Source organism: Hypanus sabinus, chromosome 2 (genome assembly GCF_030144855.1).
Source record: "Hypanus sabinus isolate sHypSab1 chromosome 2, sHypSab1.hap1, whole genome shotgun sequence".
NCBI lineage: Eukaryota > Metazoa > Chordata > Chondrichthyes > Myliobatiformes > Dasyatidae > Hypanus > Hypanus sabinus.
This window is the reverse complement of record NC_082707.1, coordinates 21155841-21174327: the sequence shown is the minus strand read 5'-3', so window position 1 is coordinate 21174327 and position 18487 is coordinate 21155841. Positions and strand designations below refer to the sequence as shown.

The 18487-nt window shown below is 44.1% G+C and overlaps 2 protein-coding genes across 2 annotated transcripts in view; both read right to left on the bottom strand.

Moving 5' to 3' along the window:
• Nucleotides 1–4401, bottom strand: part of LOC132406881 (glutamate-rich protein 6-like) — a 79741-nt gene extending 75340 nt beyond the window's left edge. The window contains exon 1 of the mRNA XM_059992985.1: nt 4242–4401. Coding sequence (XP_059848968.1) covers nt 4242–4275 — 34 coding nt within the window. The 5' untranslated portion in view covers nt 4276–4401. The remainder of the gene's footprint in view (nt 1–4241) is intronic.
• A 10878-nt stretch (nt 4402–15279) lies between these two features.
• The window catches only part of LOC132406878 (E3 ubiquitin-protein ligase SIAH1-like), a 32473-nt gene continuing 29265 nt past the window's right edge, over nt 15280–18487 (bottom strand). The window contains exon 2 of the mRNA XM_059992973.1: nt 15280–16016. Coding sequence (XP_059848956.1) covers nt 15459–16016 — 558 coding nt within the window. The 3' untranslated portion in view covers nt 15280–15458. The remainder of the gene's footprint in view (nt 16017–18487) is intronic.

Here is an 18487-nt window from a genome sequence, read left to right as displayed (position 1 = left end):
TTTAATATCTCTCCCATTTCTTTTGGAACCATACATAGCAGACCACTGATCTTCAAGTGGACCAATTTTATCCCTTACTATCCTTTTGCCCTTAACATACCTGTAGAAGCTCTTAGGATTATCCTTCACCCTGACTGCCAAAGCAACCTCATCTCTTCTTTTAGCCCTCCTGATTTCTTTCTTAAGTATTTTCTTACACTTTTTATACTCCTCAAGCATCTTACTTCCTCCCTGTTGCTTATACATCTCTCTCTTCTTCTTATCAGAGTTCCAATATCCCTCAAGAACCAAGGTTCCTTATTCTTATTCATTTTGCCTTTAACCCTGACAGGAACATACAAACTCTGCACTCTCAAAATTTCTCCTTTGAAGGCCTCCCGCTTCCCAATCACATCTTTGCCAGAGAACAACCTGTCCCAATCTACGCTTTTTAGATCCTTTCTCTCTTTTTAAATCTTTTTATTAATTTTAAACAAACATAAATGAAACATGAATACAGAGAGTTTGAGAGTACATAATTAATAGGTTAAGGTATAAATACAAATAGATGATAATCCATATATAATAACCTCCCAAACTCATAGTAATTATGAAAAATGGAGTAATAAGAGAAAAAAAACCCTAAAAAAAAGAAAAAACCTATCCAACATGGGCATTGCATTATGTCAAATATACACAGCAGCGTCAATAACTCTGTACCTCCATCCAAATAATTAAGGATAATAAAAGTAAGGTTTAGGAAAAGTCAGTTTAGCTTATATGAAAATGTTGAATAAATGGTCTCCAAGTTTCTTCAAATTTAACTGAAGGGTCAAAGACAACACTTCTAATTTTTTCTAAACTCAAACAAGAAATAGTTTGAGAAAACCACTGAAACATAGTTGGAGGATTAATTTCTTTCCAGTTCAATAGGATAGATCTTCTAGCCATTAATGTAACAAATGCATTCATCCGCTGGGCTGAGGGGGATAAACAACTATTATCCACCATTAAAAAACCGAAAATTGCAGTAATAGGATGCAGTTGCAATTTGATATTCAGAACTGTTGAAATAGTACCAAAAATATCTTTCCAATAATTTTGCAGGCAGGGGCAAGACCAAAACATGTGGGTCAATGAAGCAACTTCAGAATGACATCTGTCATGGGTTGGATTAACATAAGAATAAAATCGATCAAGTTTATCCTTGGACATCTGAGCCCTATGTACAACCTTAAATTGTATTAGGACATGTTTAGCACAAATAGAAGAAGAATTGACTAATTATAAAATTTTCTCCAACTGCTCAGTGGGTATAAGACAATCAAGTTATTTTTCCCATTCCTTCTTAACTGTTTCTGATACTTCGTATGTGTGGCAGAATAAAAATCCTAGATTAAGTAAAAAATATTTACAGAAGCCTAAGAAGGAAGGTGGTTTGGCTTTGCCAAACCTAAGATTTTACTATTGGGCAGTTAATATTCGATATTTAATATTTTGGATACAAGCACCTTGCCCACAATGGGTAAATTTGGAATGTAAATCTGTACAAGACTTTTCATTGTTTTCTATTTTAGGATCTTCGCTTCCTTTTGCTTTATCTAATTTGAATAAACAAATAACTAATCCTAGAGTTAAACATACATTACAAATGTGATTTCAATTTCGTAAATTCTTTGGCTTGAATAAGTTTATCTTATCAAGCTCTATTATATCTAACTTTTTTTTTCAGCCTTCTTTTATGGATCAAGCCTTTGTATTATGGAAAACAAAAGGTATAACATGTTTTTGTGATCTATTTTTAGATAGCAGTTTTATGTCCTTTGAACAGCTATCCAATAAATATAATTTGCCTAAAACTCATTTTTTTTTAGATACTTGCAAGTTAGAAATTTCTTGAATAGTATGTTACAGTCTTTTCCGAAATTATGTCCAATGGACATTAAGGAAAAAATTTTAGCTCTGAATCCTTGCCAGAGGGTTTAGTAGCCATCATTTATAATATGATCATGAAAATACAGCCAGAAGTATCAGAAATTTTTTTTAGATCCTTTCTCATTTCTTCAAATTTGGCCTTTTTCCAGTTTAGAACTTCAACCCGAGGACCAGATCTATCTTTATCCATGATCAAGTTGAAACTAATGGCGTTATGATCATTGGAACCAAAGTGTTCCCCTACACACACTTCCGTCACTGCCCTAACTAATTTCCTAATAGATCTAATATTGCATTCTCCCTAGTTGGTGCATTTATATATTGATTGAAAACTTTCCTGAACACATTTTACAAACTCTAAACCCATCTAGACCTTTAACAGTATAGGAGTCCCAATCAATGTGTGGAAAATTAAACTCCCCTACAATCACAACTTTCTGTCTCCTGTAGTTGTCTGTTATCTCTCTGCAGATTTGCTCCTCCAATTCTCGCTGACTATTGGGTGGTCTATAATACAACCCCATTAATGTGGTCATACCTTTCCTGCTTCTCAGCTCCACCCATATGGCCTCAGTAGACAAGCCCTGTCCTGCCAAAGCACTACTGTAATATTTTCCCTGACTAGCAAAGCCACCACCCCCCCCCCCCCACCCTTCATCCCTCTGCCTCTATCACGTCTGAAACATCAGAACCCTGGAACATTGAGCTGACAGTTCTGCCCCTCCTGTGGACAAGTTTCAGTATTGGCTATGATATCATAATTCCATGTGTCAATCCAGGCTTCAGCTCATCTGCCTTTCCCACAATACTCCTCACATTACACAACTCAGAAGATTATTACCGCCACACACAACCTTACTATTTGTGACTTTGCACGAACTACTAACATAATTTATTTTTACCCCTGTTTCATTATCTACTCTGGCACTCTGGTTCCCATCCTCCTGCAAATCTAGTTTAAACCCTCCCCAATTAAGATGAGCAATTTCAGATATTCATCCTATTTGCATTTTATTCCTTACAATTCCCACTGGGAATTGCAAATAATTATTCTGTGTTTCATTTCAACCATCACAGATCTCCCCCCCTCCTCCTTTCCCCACCCCATGCCCACTGCAAGGTTGAAGATAGTACAAGTTCTGTGGGCTAATTCATTCATTTCGAAATGAGCAGAATATAAAAGAAAGGACGTAATGCTGAGGGGGTCATTGATCAGTCCACACTTGGAGCCTCATAAGCAGCTCCGGACCACTTTTCTATGAAAGGATGTGCTGGCACTGGAGAGGGTCCAAAGGAGGTCCACGAGTCCAGAAATGAAAGGGTTAACGTATCAGGAGCATTTGATGACACAAGGCCTGTAACTTGCTGGAATCTAGAACAGGGGGTTCCCACCTTTTTTATGCCATGGAACCCTACCATTAACCAAGGACCCCAGGCTGGAAACCACCAGTTGGGAAGAAAGCAGAGGGAAATCTCATTAAAACCTATCGAATATATTAAGGCCTAGATGGGAGTGGATGTTTCATATACCGGGGGAGTTTAGGACCAGAGGACCCAGCCTCAGAATAGAAGTACGTCTCTTTAGGACAGAGATGAGGAGGAATTTCTTTAGCCAGAGGATGGTGAATTTGTGGAATTCACTGCCACAGACACCTGTGGAGGCCAAGTCATTGGATATATTTAAAGCGGTGACTGAGAGGTTCTTGATTAGGAAGGGCGTCAGAGGTTATAGGAGAACAGATTGAGTGAAAAAAATAAATCAGCCACGACAGAATGGCAGAGCAAACTCGATGGGCCAAATAGCCTAATTCTTCTCTCTTCTCGAGTGATCCTATGTGAGTTCTCACTGATACCCGCAGGCGGAGTCAGGTTTGAATGCTGTGTTCCTTCCGCTGATTTCACTTGGCATGGCACTCCAGGTTCACAAGGGCTGCTGCGGGAAACGTTTTTATCCCGCAGATTCAGTGTTGAGCGAATACCCGAGCCGACCTATTCACAACCCACCAAGCCTTTGGTTACTTTAGGAGGAGGAGGAGACGGAATGAAGAATAAACAGTTTGTTGGGTTGTTTCTAATAACAACAGGCTCGAAACATTCAGTAGTGTGAAGTACGAGTTAAGCTTTCAGGTCAACGAACATGGTAGAAAAAATTGCTTTTCCTAAATTTAACTACGCTGTAATACGTCCAATTTGAGAACGATTTAGATTTTGCTTTGTATGTTTTTAGTTTTGCCGAATTATCTTGCTTCGGGATTCTTATTGAATTGTTGCACGGACAGGTTCCACTCTGGGAAGAGGCTCCACTATTTATTCGGATGCTTTCTTACCTGATCTCCGGGCCTGGGCCTGGCCCTCGTTCATGGTGGCCAGAAGCAGCGAGTTTTAATATTAGCGAGGGGAGCGGGTCTGCATTCAACTCCCCCTCTCACTTTCTCCGTGCAAACTGGAAGAGACGGCTGCCATTGAGCGTTGCCATGGCACCCGGGTGCCGCGTGGTTACAGGCTCAGAACGTTGCCAATCCCGCGCATGCGCACACAGGCGGGGAGTCCTGCGTGTCTGAATCGCGGCTGAACTAGTCTCAATGTTGAACAGTAATAGGAGAAAAAACACTTAGCAGCATCTATGGAAAGACCTAGAAGAAGTGGACGTGGCGAGGATGCTTCAATAGTGGGAATCTAGCCGAAGTATATGCGAATATCCATTTAAAACAGAGATGAGGATGTATGTCTTTAGCCAGAGGCTGGTGAATCTGTGGGATTCATTGCCACAGGTGGTTGTGGAGGCCGAGTCATTGGATATATTTAAAACAGAGGCCCGAAACGTCGACTGTACTACTTCCTATAGATGCTGCCTGGCCTGCTGCGTTCCACCAGCATTTTGTGTGTGTTGTTTGAATTTCCGGCATCTGCAGCTTTCCTTGTGGTTGATTTAAATATTGATAAGTTTAAGTTACAGAACCTGGGACTCTGTACCTCCCTCCGTAATTGGATTCTCCACTTCCTAACCGGAAGACCACAATCTGTGCGGATTGGTGATAATATCTCCTCGCTGACAATCAACACTTGTGCATCTCAGGGGTGTGTGCTTAGCCCACTGCTCTACTCTCCATACCCACGACTGTGTTGCTAGGCGTAGCTTAAATACCATCTATAAATTTGCTGATGATACAACCATTGTTGGTGAATCTCAGATGGAGACAAGAGGGCATACAGGAGTGAGATATGCCAACTAGTGCAATGATGCCACAGCATCAACCTTATATTCAATGTAAGTAAGACGAAAGAGCTGATTGTGGACTTCAGGAAGGGTATGACGAAGTTACACATCCCAATCTCAGAGGGACTAGAAGTGAAGAGTTTCAAATTCCTGGATGTCAAGATGTCTGAGGATCTAACCTGTTCTCAACATATCAATGCCACTATAAAGAAGGCAAGATATACTTCATTAGAAGTTTGAAGAGATTTGGTATGACAGCAAAAATACTCAAAAACTTCTATCGATGTATCGTGGAGAGCATTCTGAGAGGCTGCATCACTCTGATATGGTGGGGGTGGGGGGGGGGGCTGCAGCATAGCACCAAAAGAAGCTGCAGAGGGTTGTAAATTTAGTCAGCTCCATCTTGGGTACTAGCCTACAAAGTATCCAGGACATCTTCAAGGAGCGGTGTCTCAGAAAGGCAGCGTCCATTAGTAAGGACCTCCAGCACCCAGGGCATGCCCTTTTCTCACTGTTACCATCAGGTGGGAGGTACAGAAGCCTGAAGGCACACACTCAGCGATTCAGGAACAGCTTCTTCCCCTCCACCATCCGATTCCTAAATGGACTTTGAACCTGTGAACACTACCTCACTTTTTTAGTATATATTATTTTTTTTGCACGATTTTTAATCTATTTGATATACATATACTGTAATTGATTTACTTACTATTTTTTCTCCTATATTATGTATTGCATTGAACTACTGCTGCTAAGTTAACAAATTTCATGACATATGCTGGTGATAATAAAGCTGATTCTGATAGACTCTTGATTAGTAAAGATGTTAAAGGTTACAGGGAGAAGGCAGGAGAATGGAATCGAGAGGGAAAATAAATCGGCCACGATGGAATGGTGGAGCAGACTCGGTGAGCCAAATGGCTTAAATCTGCTCCTATGCCTTGTGATGCATCACAGCCTGGTACAGCAATTGCACCGCACAAAAATACAGGAGGCTGCAGAGAACATGCACAGAGCTTATCCATCACAGGAAAATCTGTTGATGCTGGCAATCAGAGCAACACACACAAAGCGCTGGAGGAACTCAGCAGGCCAGGCAGCATCTGTGGAAAAGAGTAAATGGTTGAAGTTTTGGGCTGAAAGCCTTCTTCAGGACTGGAATGAGAAGTCAGAGCAAGAAGGTGGGGGAGGGGAGAAGTAGTACAAGGTGGTAGGTGATTGGGTGAAACCAAGGGGGGGAGAGGGAGCAAAGTAAAGAGTTGGGAAGTTGATTGGTTGGCTGAAGAAAGGGGAGGAGAGGGTAGAAGACTATGGAAGAAAGGGATCGCGGAGGGGAACATAGAGGGAGGTTCTGAGCAGATAAGGTGAAAGGGAATCAGGAATGGGGATGCCTCCTGTATATCTGTGAGACCCAACATAGATTAGGAGACTGCTTCTACTGAACACCCATGCTCCGTCTGCCAGAAAAAGTGGGATCTCCTGGTGGCCACCCATTTCGATTCCACTTCCCATTCTCATTCCGACATGTTAGTCCATGGCCTTTTCTACTGCTGTGATGAGGCCACACTCAGGTTGGAGGAGCAACACCCCATACTCTGCCTGGCTAGTCTCCAACCTGATGGCATGAACATTGATTTTTTGAACTTCTGGAGGTTGCCCCCTCCTTCCACCGTTCCCCCATTTCAGTTTCCCTCTCTCACCCGTCCATCTCCTCCCTCTGGTGCTCCTACTCCTTCCCTTTCTTCCATAATTTTCTGTCCTCTCCTATCACATCCCCCTTCTTTAGCCCTTTATCTCTTTCACCAATCAACTTCACAGCTCTTTACTTCACCCTTGCCCCTCTCCCGGTTTCACCTATCAGCAGCCACCTTGTACTCTCTCCCCCCCCCCCCCCCACCACTTACTCTGATTTACACGTTCCCCACCATTGACTCCATCCACCTGATGAACTGCCTGAAGAAGATGAAATCTATGATCGAGGCCCTCCTCTCGCAGGGGTACAGAAGGTACATGGCGTCGGGGTTAGCGTGCTGCTATTACAACTCAGGGCATGGGTTAGGGTTGGTTAGGATTAGTTTGCACGACCTTCCCTGTGAGCGCACGGGTTTCCTCCCACATTCCAGGGACCTACCAGGTTGTTTAATTTGTCGTGATTGACCCATGATTAGGGTTAATCGGGTTGCTGGGGTGGCGCGGCTCGAAGGGCCGACTCCGCACCACATTGGTAAATCAGTAAAACAAAGAGTTGGGTTTCTGGGCAACTGTGAATAAATAAGTTCTACACCACCGGCTTCAGGAACAGCGACTTTCCAACAACCGAGTTCCTGAGCCGACCTGCACAATCCTAACCCTACCTCAGCAACGGATGACCACAAACCCCCGCCTCTTGCATTACCATGCAAAACATTATTGTTTGGCATAGTTTATCTTCACCGTCTTGTATAATTGATATATAACCTGTGCTGTGCGTGTTGTCTTTGCCTACTCACCCGTGTTGGCTGCTGCAAAGTTTTTCATTGTGCCTGTGCCTCTTGGTACGTTTGCAAATGACAACAAACGTGCTTTGATTCAGTATAGTACTCCTGGCCCCGCAGTCTGAATACAGTATGTTGCCCCCTGAACAGGCTTCACACTGCAGAGCCCGAAAACCCCAAATATCAATATTTCCCTCTCACGTGCCACAGATCCTCCTTAATCTGCTAAATTCCTCCGGCAGCATGTTTTTGCATTTAAAAAAATATATAATCACTTGTTCTAACGCCTCCCGTTTTAGTTTATTGTCACTGGAGTACACACCAAGGTATAAATGCTCTGAAAATTATTATTTTTTTCCCAGTACAATTCATTACAAACACGAATGGCCCAATTCTGCTCCTATGTCTGATAGTTAAACATAAAACTACATAAATTGAATTGAAATAATTTTATTACTGACATCCTTCATATACATGAGGAATAAAAATCTTTGCTGTCTGTCTAAATGTGCAAAATGGAATTTATAATAAATAGTATGTACAACAAGATAGTCAATATAACGTAGAGATACAGTTTTATCAGCATGAATTAATCAGTCTGATGGCCTGGTGGAAGAAGCTGTCCCGGAGCCTGTTGGTCCTGGCTTTTATGCTGCGATGCCGTTTCCCAGATGGTAACAGCTGGACCAGTTTGTGGTTGGGGTGACTCTGGTCCCCAGTGATCCTTTTTACACACCTGTCTTTGTAAGTGTCCTGAATAGTGGGAAGTTCACATCTACAGATGCGCTGGGCTGTCTGTACCACTCTCTGCAGTCTTGCGATTGAGGGAATTACAGTTCCCATACCGGGTAGTGATGCAGCCAGTCAGGATGCTCTTAATTGTGCCCCTACAGAAATTTAAGTGAGCATAACTTAGAATAACTAATGTGTAAAAATAGACAGAAATAACATACCAACATTAGAGTGTGTGTCAAGAGTTGTTCGATGACACTCTCTTTTTATGATGTTTTACTGTTGACGATACTCAGTTCAGGGATTGAATCACCAGTCTACACTTACTAACTATGCCACAGGGGTCCTCTTGAACACAAGAGATTCTGCAGATGCTGGAAATCCAGAGCAACACTCACAAAATGCTGGAGGAACTCGGCAGACTGAGCAGCATCTATAGAGGGGAATAAATAGCTGACATTTCGGGCTGAGACCCTCCATCAGGATCAAGGGTCCTCCTGATGCACTTTTGTACAAGTTGTTTCAATTTCTTTCAGGTGCGGCTAAGAGTTAATTCTCATTTTTAATTTATGGTTAATTAGCAAGGGCCGATTTAAAAAAAGTTAGGTTTGAGTGGAGTGGCCATTGTGTGAGTAGTCAGGCTTTGCTCAACAGGCTTAGGCAAGAACTTAAGTATAAGAAGTTAGAGGCATGATAAGCATTGGCAAGGTGGCAGTTCGGGCACTGGAATGATCCGCCTGAGAGACGTGGGATTTCATGGTTCTTGGCAGTCACCCCATCGGCAGGAAGTGCATCCAACTTCAGCTCCTAACTGACAAGGAACTGGAGCTCGATGTACTCAGGCCCATCCGGGAGGCTGAAAACTTCACAGATGAGTTTTCTACTGAGGTGATCTCATCCAGAGTGCAGGCTTCAGGTAGTAGATGAGTGACCACCAGGAGACGCAAGAGGTGTAAACTGTCAATTCAAGTTTCCCTGCGGTCATTGCCCTCAGCAACAAGCATACCCCTTTGGATGAGGGGGGGGGGGGAAGATGACCTATCAAGTGGGAGGGTGGCACCAATGACAGAGGTAGAAAGGGGGAAGAGGTCCTGTGCAGTGGGTATAGGGAGTTAGGAAAAAGGCTGAAGAACAGGACCTCCAGGGTAGTAATCTGTGGTTTACTCTCCAATTTCACATGCTAATCTGGATGGGAATAGGACGACTGGCTGTGGAAGTGGTGCAGGGGGCAGGATTTCAGATTTCTGGATCATTGGGATCTCTGCTGGCAAAGGTTTTACCTGTACAAAAAGGACGGGTTACACTTGAACCCCCGGGGGGTGGGGGATGGGGGACGACCAATATCCTTGCAGGTAGCTTTGCTAGAGCTTTTGGGAGGGTTGGGCAGGGGCTTGGGGAACAGATTGATAGGGCTGAGGATGGTGCAGTTGGTGTACAAGTCAATGCAGTTTGTAGTGAGGCTGTGAGGAAGGTCAGGTAAGATGACAGGGCAAAATCGCAGTCAGTGCGATGAGGTGAAGTGTAATGCAGGGGCGATACTGAAAAGGTGATGAATACAGACATGAAGGTGTTATATTTTAAATGCACACAGTACATAAAATAAGGTAGATGAACTTGTCTCACAGTTAGAAATTGGCAGGTATGATAATGTGGCCATCACTGAGTCATGGCTGAAAGAAGATTGTAGTTGGCAGCTTAACATCCAAGGATACACATTGTACTGAAAGGATGCAGAGAGGGTGGGGTGGCTCTGTTGGGGGTAAATGAAACCAAGTCCTAAGAAAGGGGTGACACAGAATCGGATGATGTACAATCCTTGTGGGCAGAGTTAAGAAACTGCAAGGATAAAAATTTGATGGAAGTATATCAGGCCCTGAACAGTAGCCAGGATGTGATATATAAATTTCAATGGGAAATTGAAAATGCATGTAATAAGGGCAATGTTACAATAGTAATGGGGATTTCAGTGTGCAGGTAGATAGGGAAAATCGTGTTGGTGCTGGATCCCAAGAGAGGGAGTTTGCAGAGTGTCTGCAAGATTGATTTGATCTCAAGCAAGGAAAGATTATTTTGGATTGGGGATTGTGTACTGAACCAGATTTGATTAGGAAGCTTGAGGTAATGAAACCCTTGGGAGGCAGTGATCATAATATAGAATTCACCCTGCAGTTCCAGAGGGAGAAGATAATGTCAGATGTATCAGTATTACAGTGAGGTAAAGAGATTTACAGAGGCATGAGAGGGGAGTTGATTGGAAGGAGACACTAACAGGGATGACAGCAGAACAGCAACATCTGGAGTTTCTGTGGGCAATTCGGAAGGCACATTCCAAAAATGAAGAAGTATTTAAAGGGATGATGGGGCAACTGTGGCTGACAAGGGAAGTCAAAGACAGCATAAAAGCAAAAAGAAGGGCATGTAATATAGCAAAAACTAGTGGGAAGTTAGAGGATTGGGAAGCTTGAAGAACAAAAACACATATAAGGAGAAAATCGAAGGCAAGCTAGCCAATAATATCAAAGAGGATCCCAAATGTTTATTCATACATATGAAGAGTAAAAGTGAGGTGAGAGTGGATATTGGACCACTGGAAAATGATGCTGGACAGTGGTAATGGGGGACAAACAAATTTAGTAAGTACTTTGCGCCAGTCTTCACTATGGAAGGCACTGAGTGTCAAGGGTAGAGGTCAGTGTAGTTACTGTTACAAAAGAGCAGGTGCTTAGGAAGCTGAAAGGTCTGAAGGTCGGTAATTCACCCGAACCAGATGGACTGTGTCCCGAGGCTCTGAAAGAGTTGGCTGAAAAGAATGTGGAGGCATGAGTAATGATAGATTCTGGAGTGGTTCTGGAAGACTGGACAATTGCAAATGTCACTCCACTCTTCAAGAAGGGAGAGAGGCAGAAGAAAGGAAACTATAGGCCAGTTAGTCTGACCTTAGTGGTTGGATAGATGTTGGAGTCCACTATTACAGATAAGGTTTCGGGGTTATATGGAGGCTCATGATAAAATAGGCAGTGGTCAGCATAGTTTCCTTAAGGGGAAATCTTGCCTGACAAATCTTTTGGAATTATTTGAGAAAACAACAAGCAGGATAGACAAAGCAGAATTGATGGATGTTGTGCATTTGGATTTTCAGAAGGCCTTTGACAAGGTGCCACACATGAGGACGCTAAACAAGAACCCATGGTACTGCAGGAAAGATACAAGCTTGGATAGAACATGGGCTAATTAGAAGGAGGTGAAGAGTGGGAACAAAGGGGGCTTATTCTGTTTTGCTGCTGGTGATGTGGTGTTCTGCAGAGATCAATTTCGGGCCACTTTGCATATCATTTGTCATATGATTTGGATGACAGAATTGATGGCTTTTTGGATAAGTTTGCAGACAATACAGAACAGGTGGAGGGGCAGGTAGTGTTGAGGAGGCAGGGAGCCTGCAGAAGGACTGAGACAGATTAGGAGAATGGGAAAAGAAGTGGCAGATGGAATATAGTGTGGAGAAAGGTCTGGTCATGCACTTTGGTAGAAGGAAGCATAGCTATTTTTGAAGTGGGGAGAAAATTCAAAACTCATAGTTGCAAAGGGTAATTGAGTCCTTGTGCAGGATTCCCTGAAGGTTAACTTGCAGTTTGAGTTGGTGGTAGAAAGGCAAATGTAATGTTAGCATTCATTTCAACAGGCCTAGAGTACAAAAGCAAGGATGTGATGCTGAGGGTTTACGAGGCATTGGTCAGAATGTACTTGGGGTATTGTGAACAGTTTTGGGCCTCTTATCTAACAAAAGATGTGCTGGTATTGGAGAGGGTCCAGAGTAAGTCTACAAGAATGATCCCTGGAATGAACGGGTATGACAAGTGTTTGACTCTGGGCCTGAACTTGCTGGAGTTTAGAAGAATGGGGGGGGTGGGGGGGAGATCTCATTGAAACGTATAGCATATCGAAAGGTGGAAAGCATGTTTCTTATTGTGGGTGAGTTCAGGAACAGAGGGCACAGCCTCAGAATAGAGAGACATCCACCTAGAACAGAGATGAGAAGGGTTTTCTTTAGATGAATCGGTAGAATTTATTGAAACAGATGGCTTTAGTGGCCAAGTCTTTGAGGATATTCAAAACAGAGATTGATGTGTTCTTGGTTAGTCAAAACATCAGAGATTACAGGGAGAAGGCAGGAGAAAGGGGTTGAGAGGGATAGTAAACCAGCCATGAATGGCAGATTTAATGGGCTGAGAGGCCTAATTCTGCTCCTATGTCTTACAGTCTTGATATTATCTCAATGCCATTTAAAAAGTCTACAGACTCCTGATTTTACTTAACATTATTTATTTTTGTTAAATTTCTCACATTTTTCCTTTCTAAGGAATTAAATTGGATCAAACGTTTAATCAGATATTCCTTGTGATGAGTTTTGAGTATCAGTTTACAGAATGAGGTAAGGATAAAATGCATCCTATGTTACTCCAGCAGTGGTGTCTTCCCCAACAGTACGTACATGTAGGGAAGCAAGTGTAGAAGTAAGAAGGCACGGGTCGGATGTCAGGGGCAAGGGGAACACAATACTATTAAGAGTCCTAATGAAGGGTCTCAGCCCGAAATGTACACTTTTCCATAGATGCTGCCTGTCCAGCCTTTTGTGCGTATTACTTTGATCTCCAGCATCTGCAGATTTTCTGGTTTGTGAATATTATAAGGCCAATAAGACACGAGCAGATTTAGGCCATTCAGCCCATCGAGTCCACTCTGCCATCCCATCACGGCTGACTTATTTTTCCTTTCCACCCCCATTCTCCTGGTAACCTTTGGTGCCCTGACTAATCAAGAACCTAACAACATCCCGATATTCAATGACTTGGGCTTCACACCCATCTGCGGGTGACTGTAAAACTACTGGATTGTTGTGAAATCTAGTCTGGTTCCCTAATGTCCTTTAGGGCTGGAAATCTGCCTCCCGTGTCTGGGCTATGACTCACATGGCTGGCTCCTTTAACATGTCTTTGCAAGTCATTTGGCTCAAGTGCAGATTAGTGCACAGTAAATGTCTCTATCCTTGATAACCACGTCCAACCAATGGAAATACAGCTGAATTAAGAGGGGTGGGTGTGGGGAGGTCCAAAATAAATTTATTATCTAAGTATGTATACCATATCCAACCTTCATCTTCTTACAGGCACCCACGAAACACTATAGAATCCACAAAAAACACACACACACACATAACAAAGACCAACACACATCCAGTGCACAAAAGAGGGCAACTCGTGAAAAAATATATAAAATAGTACACAAATAATACATTCAAGTTGAGCTGCAGAATCCTCGAAAGTCAGTCCACAGGCTGTGGGGTCAGTTCAGCACTGTGGTGAGAGAAGCTGGTCCAGGAGACCGACGACTATGGGCCAAAAGCTGCTCCTGAACCTGACAGTGTGGGACCCAAGACTCCCGCCTGACAGTAGTAGTGAGAAGGGAGGAGATGGGTCAAACGCAGGCCGGCGGGATGGGCTCGTTTTGGGGGGGGGGGGGGTAGCACAAAGAACTGGGGCTGGTCACCAGTTGGTTTTGGTAAGTGATGTGATAGGCAGGTGCACCGGCTCAAAAGTAATGTTTCATGCTGAAATTTATGGCTTTGGGGCGGGCTGAAACTCTGATGCCACATTTGCTTTGTTGATTTTGATGAGTGAATTGCTGCTGAAAGGTTTGCTTTATTTCTCACACGTACACAGTGAAATGTGTCGATAACCGACACAGTCTGAGGAGGTGCTGGGGTGGGGTGGGGTGGTGGGAGCCCTCCAGGGTCACCATGCTCTGGTGCCAACGTAGCATGACCCTCACCCGAACTGTACATCTTTGGAATGTGGGAGGAAACCAGGTCACCCGGAGGAAACCCACGAGGAGAATGTGCAAGCTGTTTATAGACAGCAGTGGGACTTGAACCTCAACTTATTGGTGCTGTAAAGCATCATGCTAATCGCTATGCTACTGTGCCACTTAAATGAAAGCTTTCTCACAAGTACTGCGAGGGGCTTAAGCCTTCTCGCATTAAAGCATGTTGTGAGGACTTTTACCTTTCAGTAAAAAGCGCAGGTCAGATTAACCCTGCCCCCATTCTAAAAAATTCCTATAGGAGCACTGTCCAGAATGATCTCTCTTGGCTGCATCATTGTGTGGTACGGAAGCTGCAAGACCCTGCAGAGGACAGTAAATACTGCTGAGAGGATCACTGGGGATTCCCTCCACCCCCCCCCCCCCCCCCAATTCATGACATTTACTGGGAGCATTGTATACGAAGGGCCCAAAGCATTGTTGAGGATCCTTACTCCCGCTGAGTAGTGAAGCTGTGGAATGCTCTGCCACAGACTGCAGCGGAGGCCAAGTCTGTGCATATATTTAAGGTGGAAGTTGATCGTTTCCTGATTGGTCAGGGCATCAAAGGATATGGCGAAAAGGCAGATGTATGGGGTTGAGTGGGATCCAGAATCAGCCACGATGGAATGGTGGAGCAGACTCGATGGGCTGAATGGCCTAATTCTGTTCCAGTGATTCCACATCCCACAATCTCTTTGACCAACTATCACTGGGAAGGAGGTACAGGAGCCCCAGGGCAAGCAGACCGGGTAACAGCTTCTTCCCTCAGGCTGCGAGACTAACGAATATCCTGCCACTACTGAGGTCTCGTCACTAGGACAATGAGCTGTTTACTGTTACTGTACTGCTTACCTGCAGCCGTGCACTTCATACACATTTTGAATTACATTTTGTTAACTTATTTGTGATAATATTTTGCTGTGTGTTGTATACATAGTGTGGGTGCACCGTGATCTGAAGGAACATTCTTTCGTTTGGTTGTATACATGTAGAGTGAAACGACCATGAACTTGAAATATTAACCCAGATCAAAAAGTTATAAATATTAGGAACATGTTGGGAAAATAAATTTAGAAATCAACCTTTCTGAAATATATATTTATTTAAAAAAGCTATTATGGCAACATAATTTAAATAAATTGGCACAGTCAGTTAAGCTCCACAATGATTTTATGTCTAATCTACAAGATAGACAAAAAAAAAACTTAGCAATGAGGCGTTACCCCAGACAGGTAACCCCAAACACTGTCACCAGTTAGCTATCACGAGCAGCAGGTCGATATGGTGACGTTAATCCCCAGGTTACCATTGTCGGCAAAGAGGTGAGCAATGGCCGCGTCGAAGACCAGGCAGTCGCTGTTGAGGATGGCTGTGGCCACGCCGTCGTGAATAGAGCGGGGGGTGGCCTCCCAGGTCAGGCGGCGGCGATTGCCGTTCAGCTCGAGCCGGTAGGCAAAGTTCTCGGCCTGCTTGCGGGCGCCGATCAGCAACACGACAGCGAAGAACTGCTGGTGGCCCTCGTACTTCTCCTGCTTCTCCAGCACCAGCATGAAGTGGCGGCCGAAGCAGGACTGCATCATGACCCAGTCGACCGCGCCGGGCAGGTTGATGTCCGTGGCCAGGAACACGATGTCCTCCCCCTGCAGGGTGGTGATGCTCTTGTGCACGTGCACCAGGTGAGACATCACCTGCTCCAGCGAGCCCTGCCACTTGCAGGAGGCGCCGGGACACGGGCAGGAGTACGGCCGGAACTCGCAGGCATCTTCGTGGTCTGGCTTCTCGGTGTGGTGTAGGGTCAGCAGGCACCCTGTCGACGCGTACTGTCAACAAACAGAAAAACCTCCATTAAACCTTTCATCATCAAACAGGGGAACCTCCATTAAACCTTTCATCATCAAACAGGGGAACCTCCATTAAACCTTTCATCAGCAGAGGAGTCTCCATTAAACCTTTCATCAGCAAACAGAGGAGCCTCCATTAAACCTTTCATCAGCAAACAGAGGAGCCTCCATTAAACCTTTCATCAGCAAACAGAGGAGCCTCCATTAAACCGTTCATCAACAAATGGAGGAACATCCATTAACCTTTTCATCAACAGATAGAGTCAAAAACAGAGAACAACCCACACTAAAAAAACAAGCCTGGGGGAACTCAGCACGTCAGGCTGCAACTATGGAGAGGAAACAGACAGTCGACACCCTTCAATAAGGACCCTCACCATTCGGAACATGTTCTCTTCCAGAAGATATAGGAGCCGCCCTCGATATTTTAGGGAAATTTATTTATTGAGATACAGCACAGACCACGCCAACCAGTCATCCCCGATTTAATCCCAGCCTAATCACGGGATAATTTACAATGACCAATTAGCCCGCTAACCAGTATGTCTTCAGATTGTGGGAGGGACCTGGAGCTCCCAGAGGAAACCTATGCGGTCACTGGGAGAACGTTCAAACTCCTTACGGACAGCAGCGGGAATTGAACCCGGGTTGCTGGTACTGTAAAGTGTTCTAACCACTACGCTCCCGTGCTGCCCGACATCTTCTTCCCCTCTGTCAGATTTCTGAACGCACGACCCCATGAACACAACCTCACTCTTCCTCAATTGCACTATTTACCGTTGTAAATTATAGTAATTGTTTATGCCTTGCACTTTCCTGCTGCCACAAAACATCACATTTTTACAACATTTGTCAGTGATAACCATTGTGATTCTGATCTCTCTGTGGGCGACTGACCTGCTGATTTCCTCCAGCTTTTTGTGCATTGTTCCAGATTGAAACATTTACAGTCTCTTGTATCTCCACTGAATTAGAGTTAAGAGAGTACTACAGCATAGAGATAGGCTCTTCGGCCCATCTAACACATGCTGATCCGATCTTTTTCCCAGTGCCATCTTCATCCATCCAGACCACAGCACTCCACATCCATGTACTATCCAAACTTTCCTTAATTATTACAATTGAACTCTCATACGTCAGTGATAAACCTGCTGCCTATTCACCTCTGACAGCTCGTTCTACACTCACATCTCTGAGTGAAGAAGTTTCCCCTCAAATATTTACATTAAACCTATGACCTCTAGTTCTAGTCTCACCCAGCCTGAAGGGGGGAGAAAACCGGAAGGTGCAGGTTTAATGTGAGAGGTGAGAAATCTAAAGGAGATCTGAGGGAGTTTGCTTTTCCAGACACAGGATGGTATTATCTGGAAGGAACCGCCAGAGGATCTGGTAGAGGAAAATACAGGCATGTTTAGATGTACTTAGAAAGGACAGGTGCAGAGAGATACTTCACTAATGTAGGCTAACTTGATTAATGTGGATAGGCATTATGTTTGGCAAGGACGATGTGGGGTGGAAGATGCTGTTAATGTTCTAAACATGAGACATTCTGCAGATGCTGGAAATCTTGAATGCACATTAAATGCTGGAGGAACTCAGCAAGACAGGCAGCATCTTTGGAGGGGAATAAATGGTCAACGTTTCGTCTGGTCATGGTCCCGGCCCAAAACATCGGTTCTTTATTCCTCTCCGTAGATGCCGCCTGACTTGCGAGTTCCTCGAGCGTTTTGTGTGCGTTGCTCTGTTTGTCTTCCCACAGAAGCTCCTCGACTTGGTAACTGTTTCTGGCACCTTGAGTTTTTAAAATCACCTTAGCTGAGCTCCTGAATTTTAACAGAAAAACTTTAAATTATGCGGCCAACGTAATGCCAATCTCTCAGGGCAGCCTGGCACACTCGTCTCATGATTTTCATTACCTTTCGAAGTGTAGTGGCTCCTGTAAAGTAGGAAACCTGGCAGTCAAACTTGCCGCCAGCTTCTTCCACAGACTAGAAGAAACAAATAATGTGGTAAAACGGTTGAATAAGGGGTTAAAAAAAAATTGGCCAAGAAACTAGTTGCCTCAGAACTGTGTTTCATCTACCAAATAGCACAGGGTCAGCCTACAGTACTCCCTCAGTAACTGGGTCTGACATGGGTGATGTTCTGAGGTCTGGAATGTGACTTTAACCCTATACAACCAGAGAAACACAGTAATTCACCTCATTATCGTAACACTGGGACTGGATGAGGAGGGTTGTAATTTCTCCATTCGTGGAGCCAGCTGTTTTCCTGACAGTGAAACGTGAGCTGGGCTCAAAATTCAGCTGAGTCAACCGCTTCCCTACTCACTGAGAGCACGATAAGGAACCGTGACCTTTTTTTTTAAAGCTACATCCCCACAGTTGATTCCTCAGCAAATACACCCAGTGGCCACTTTATTAGATACCTCCTGTAGTCCATTCACTTCA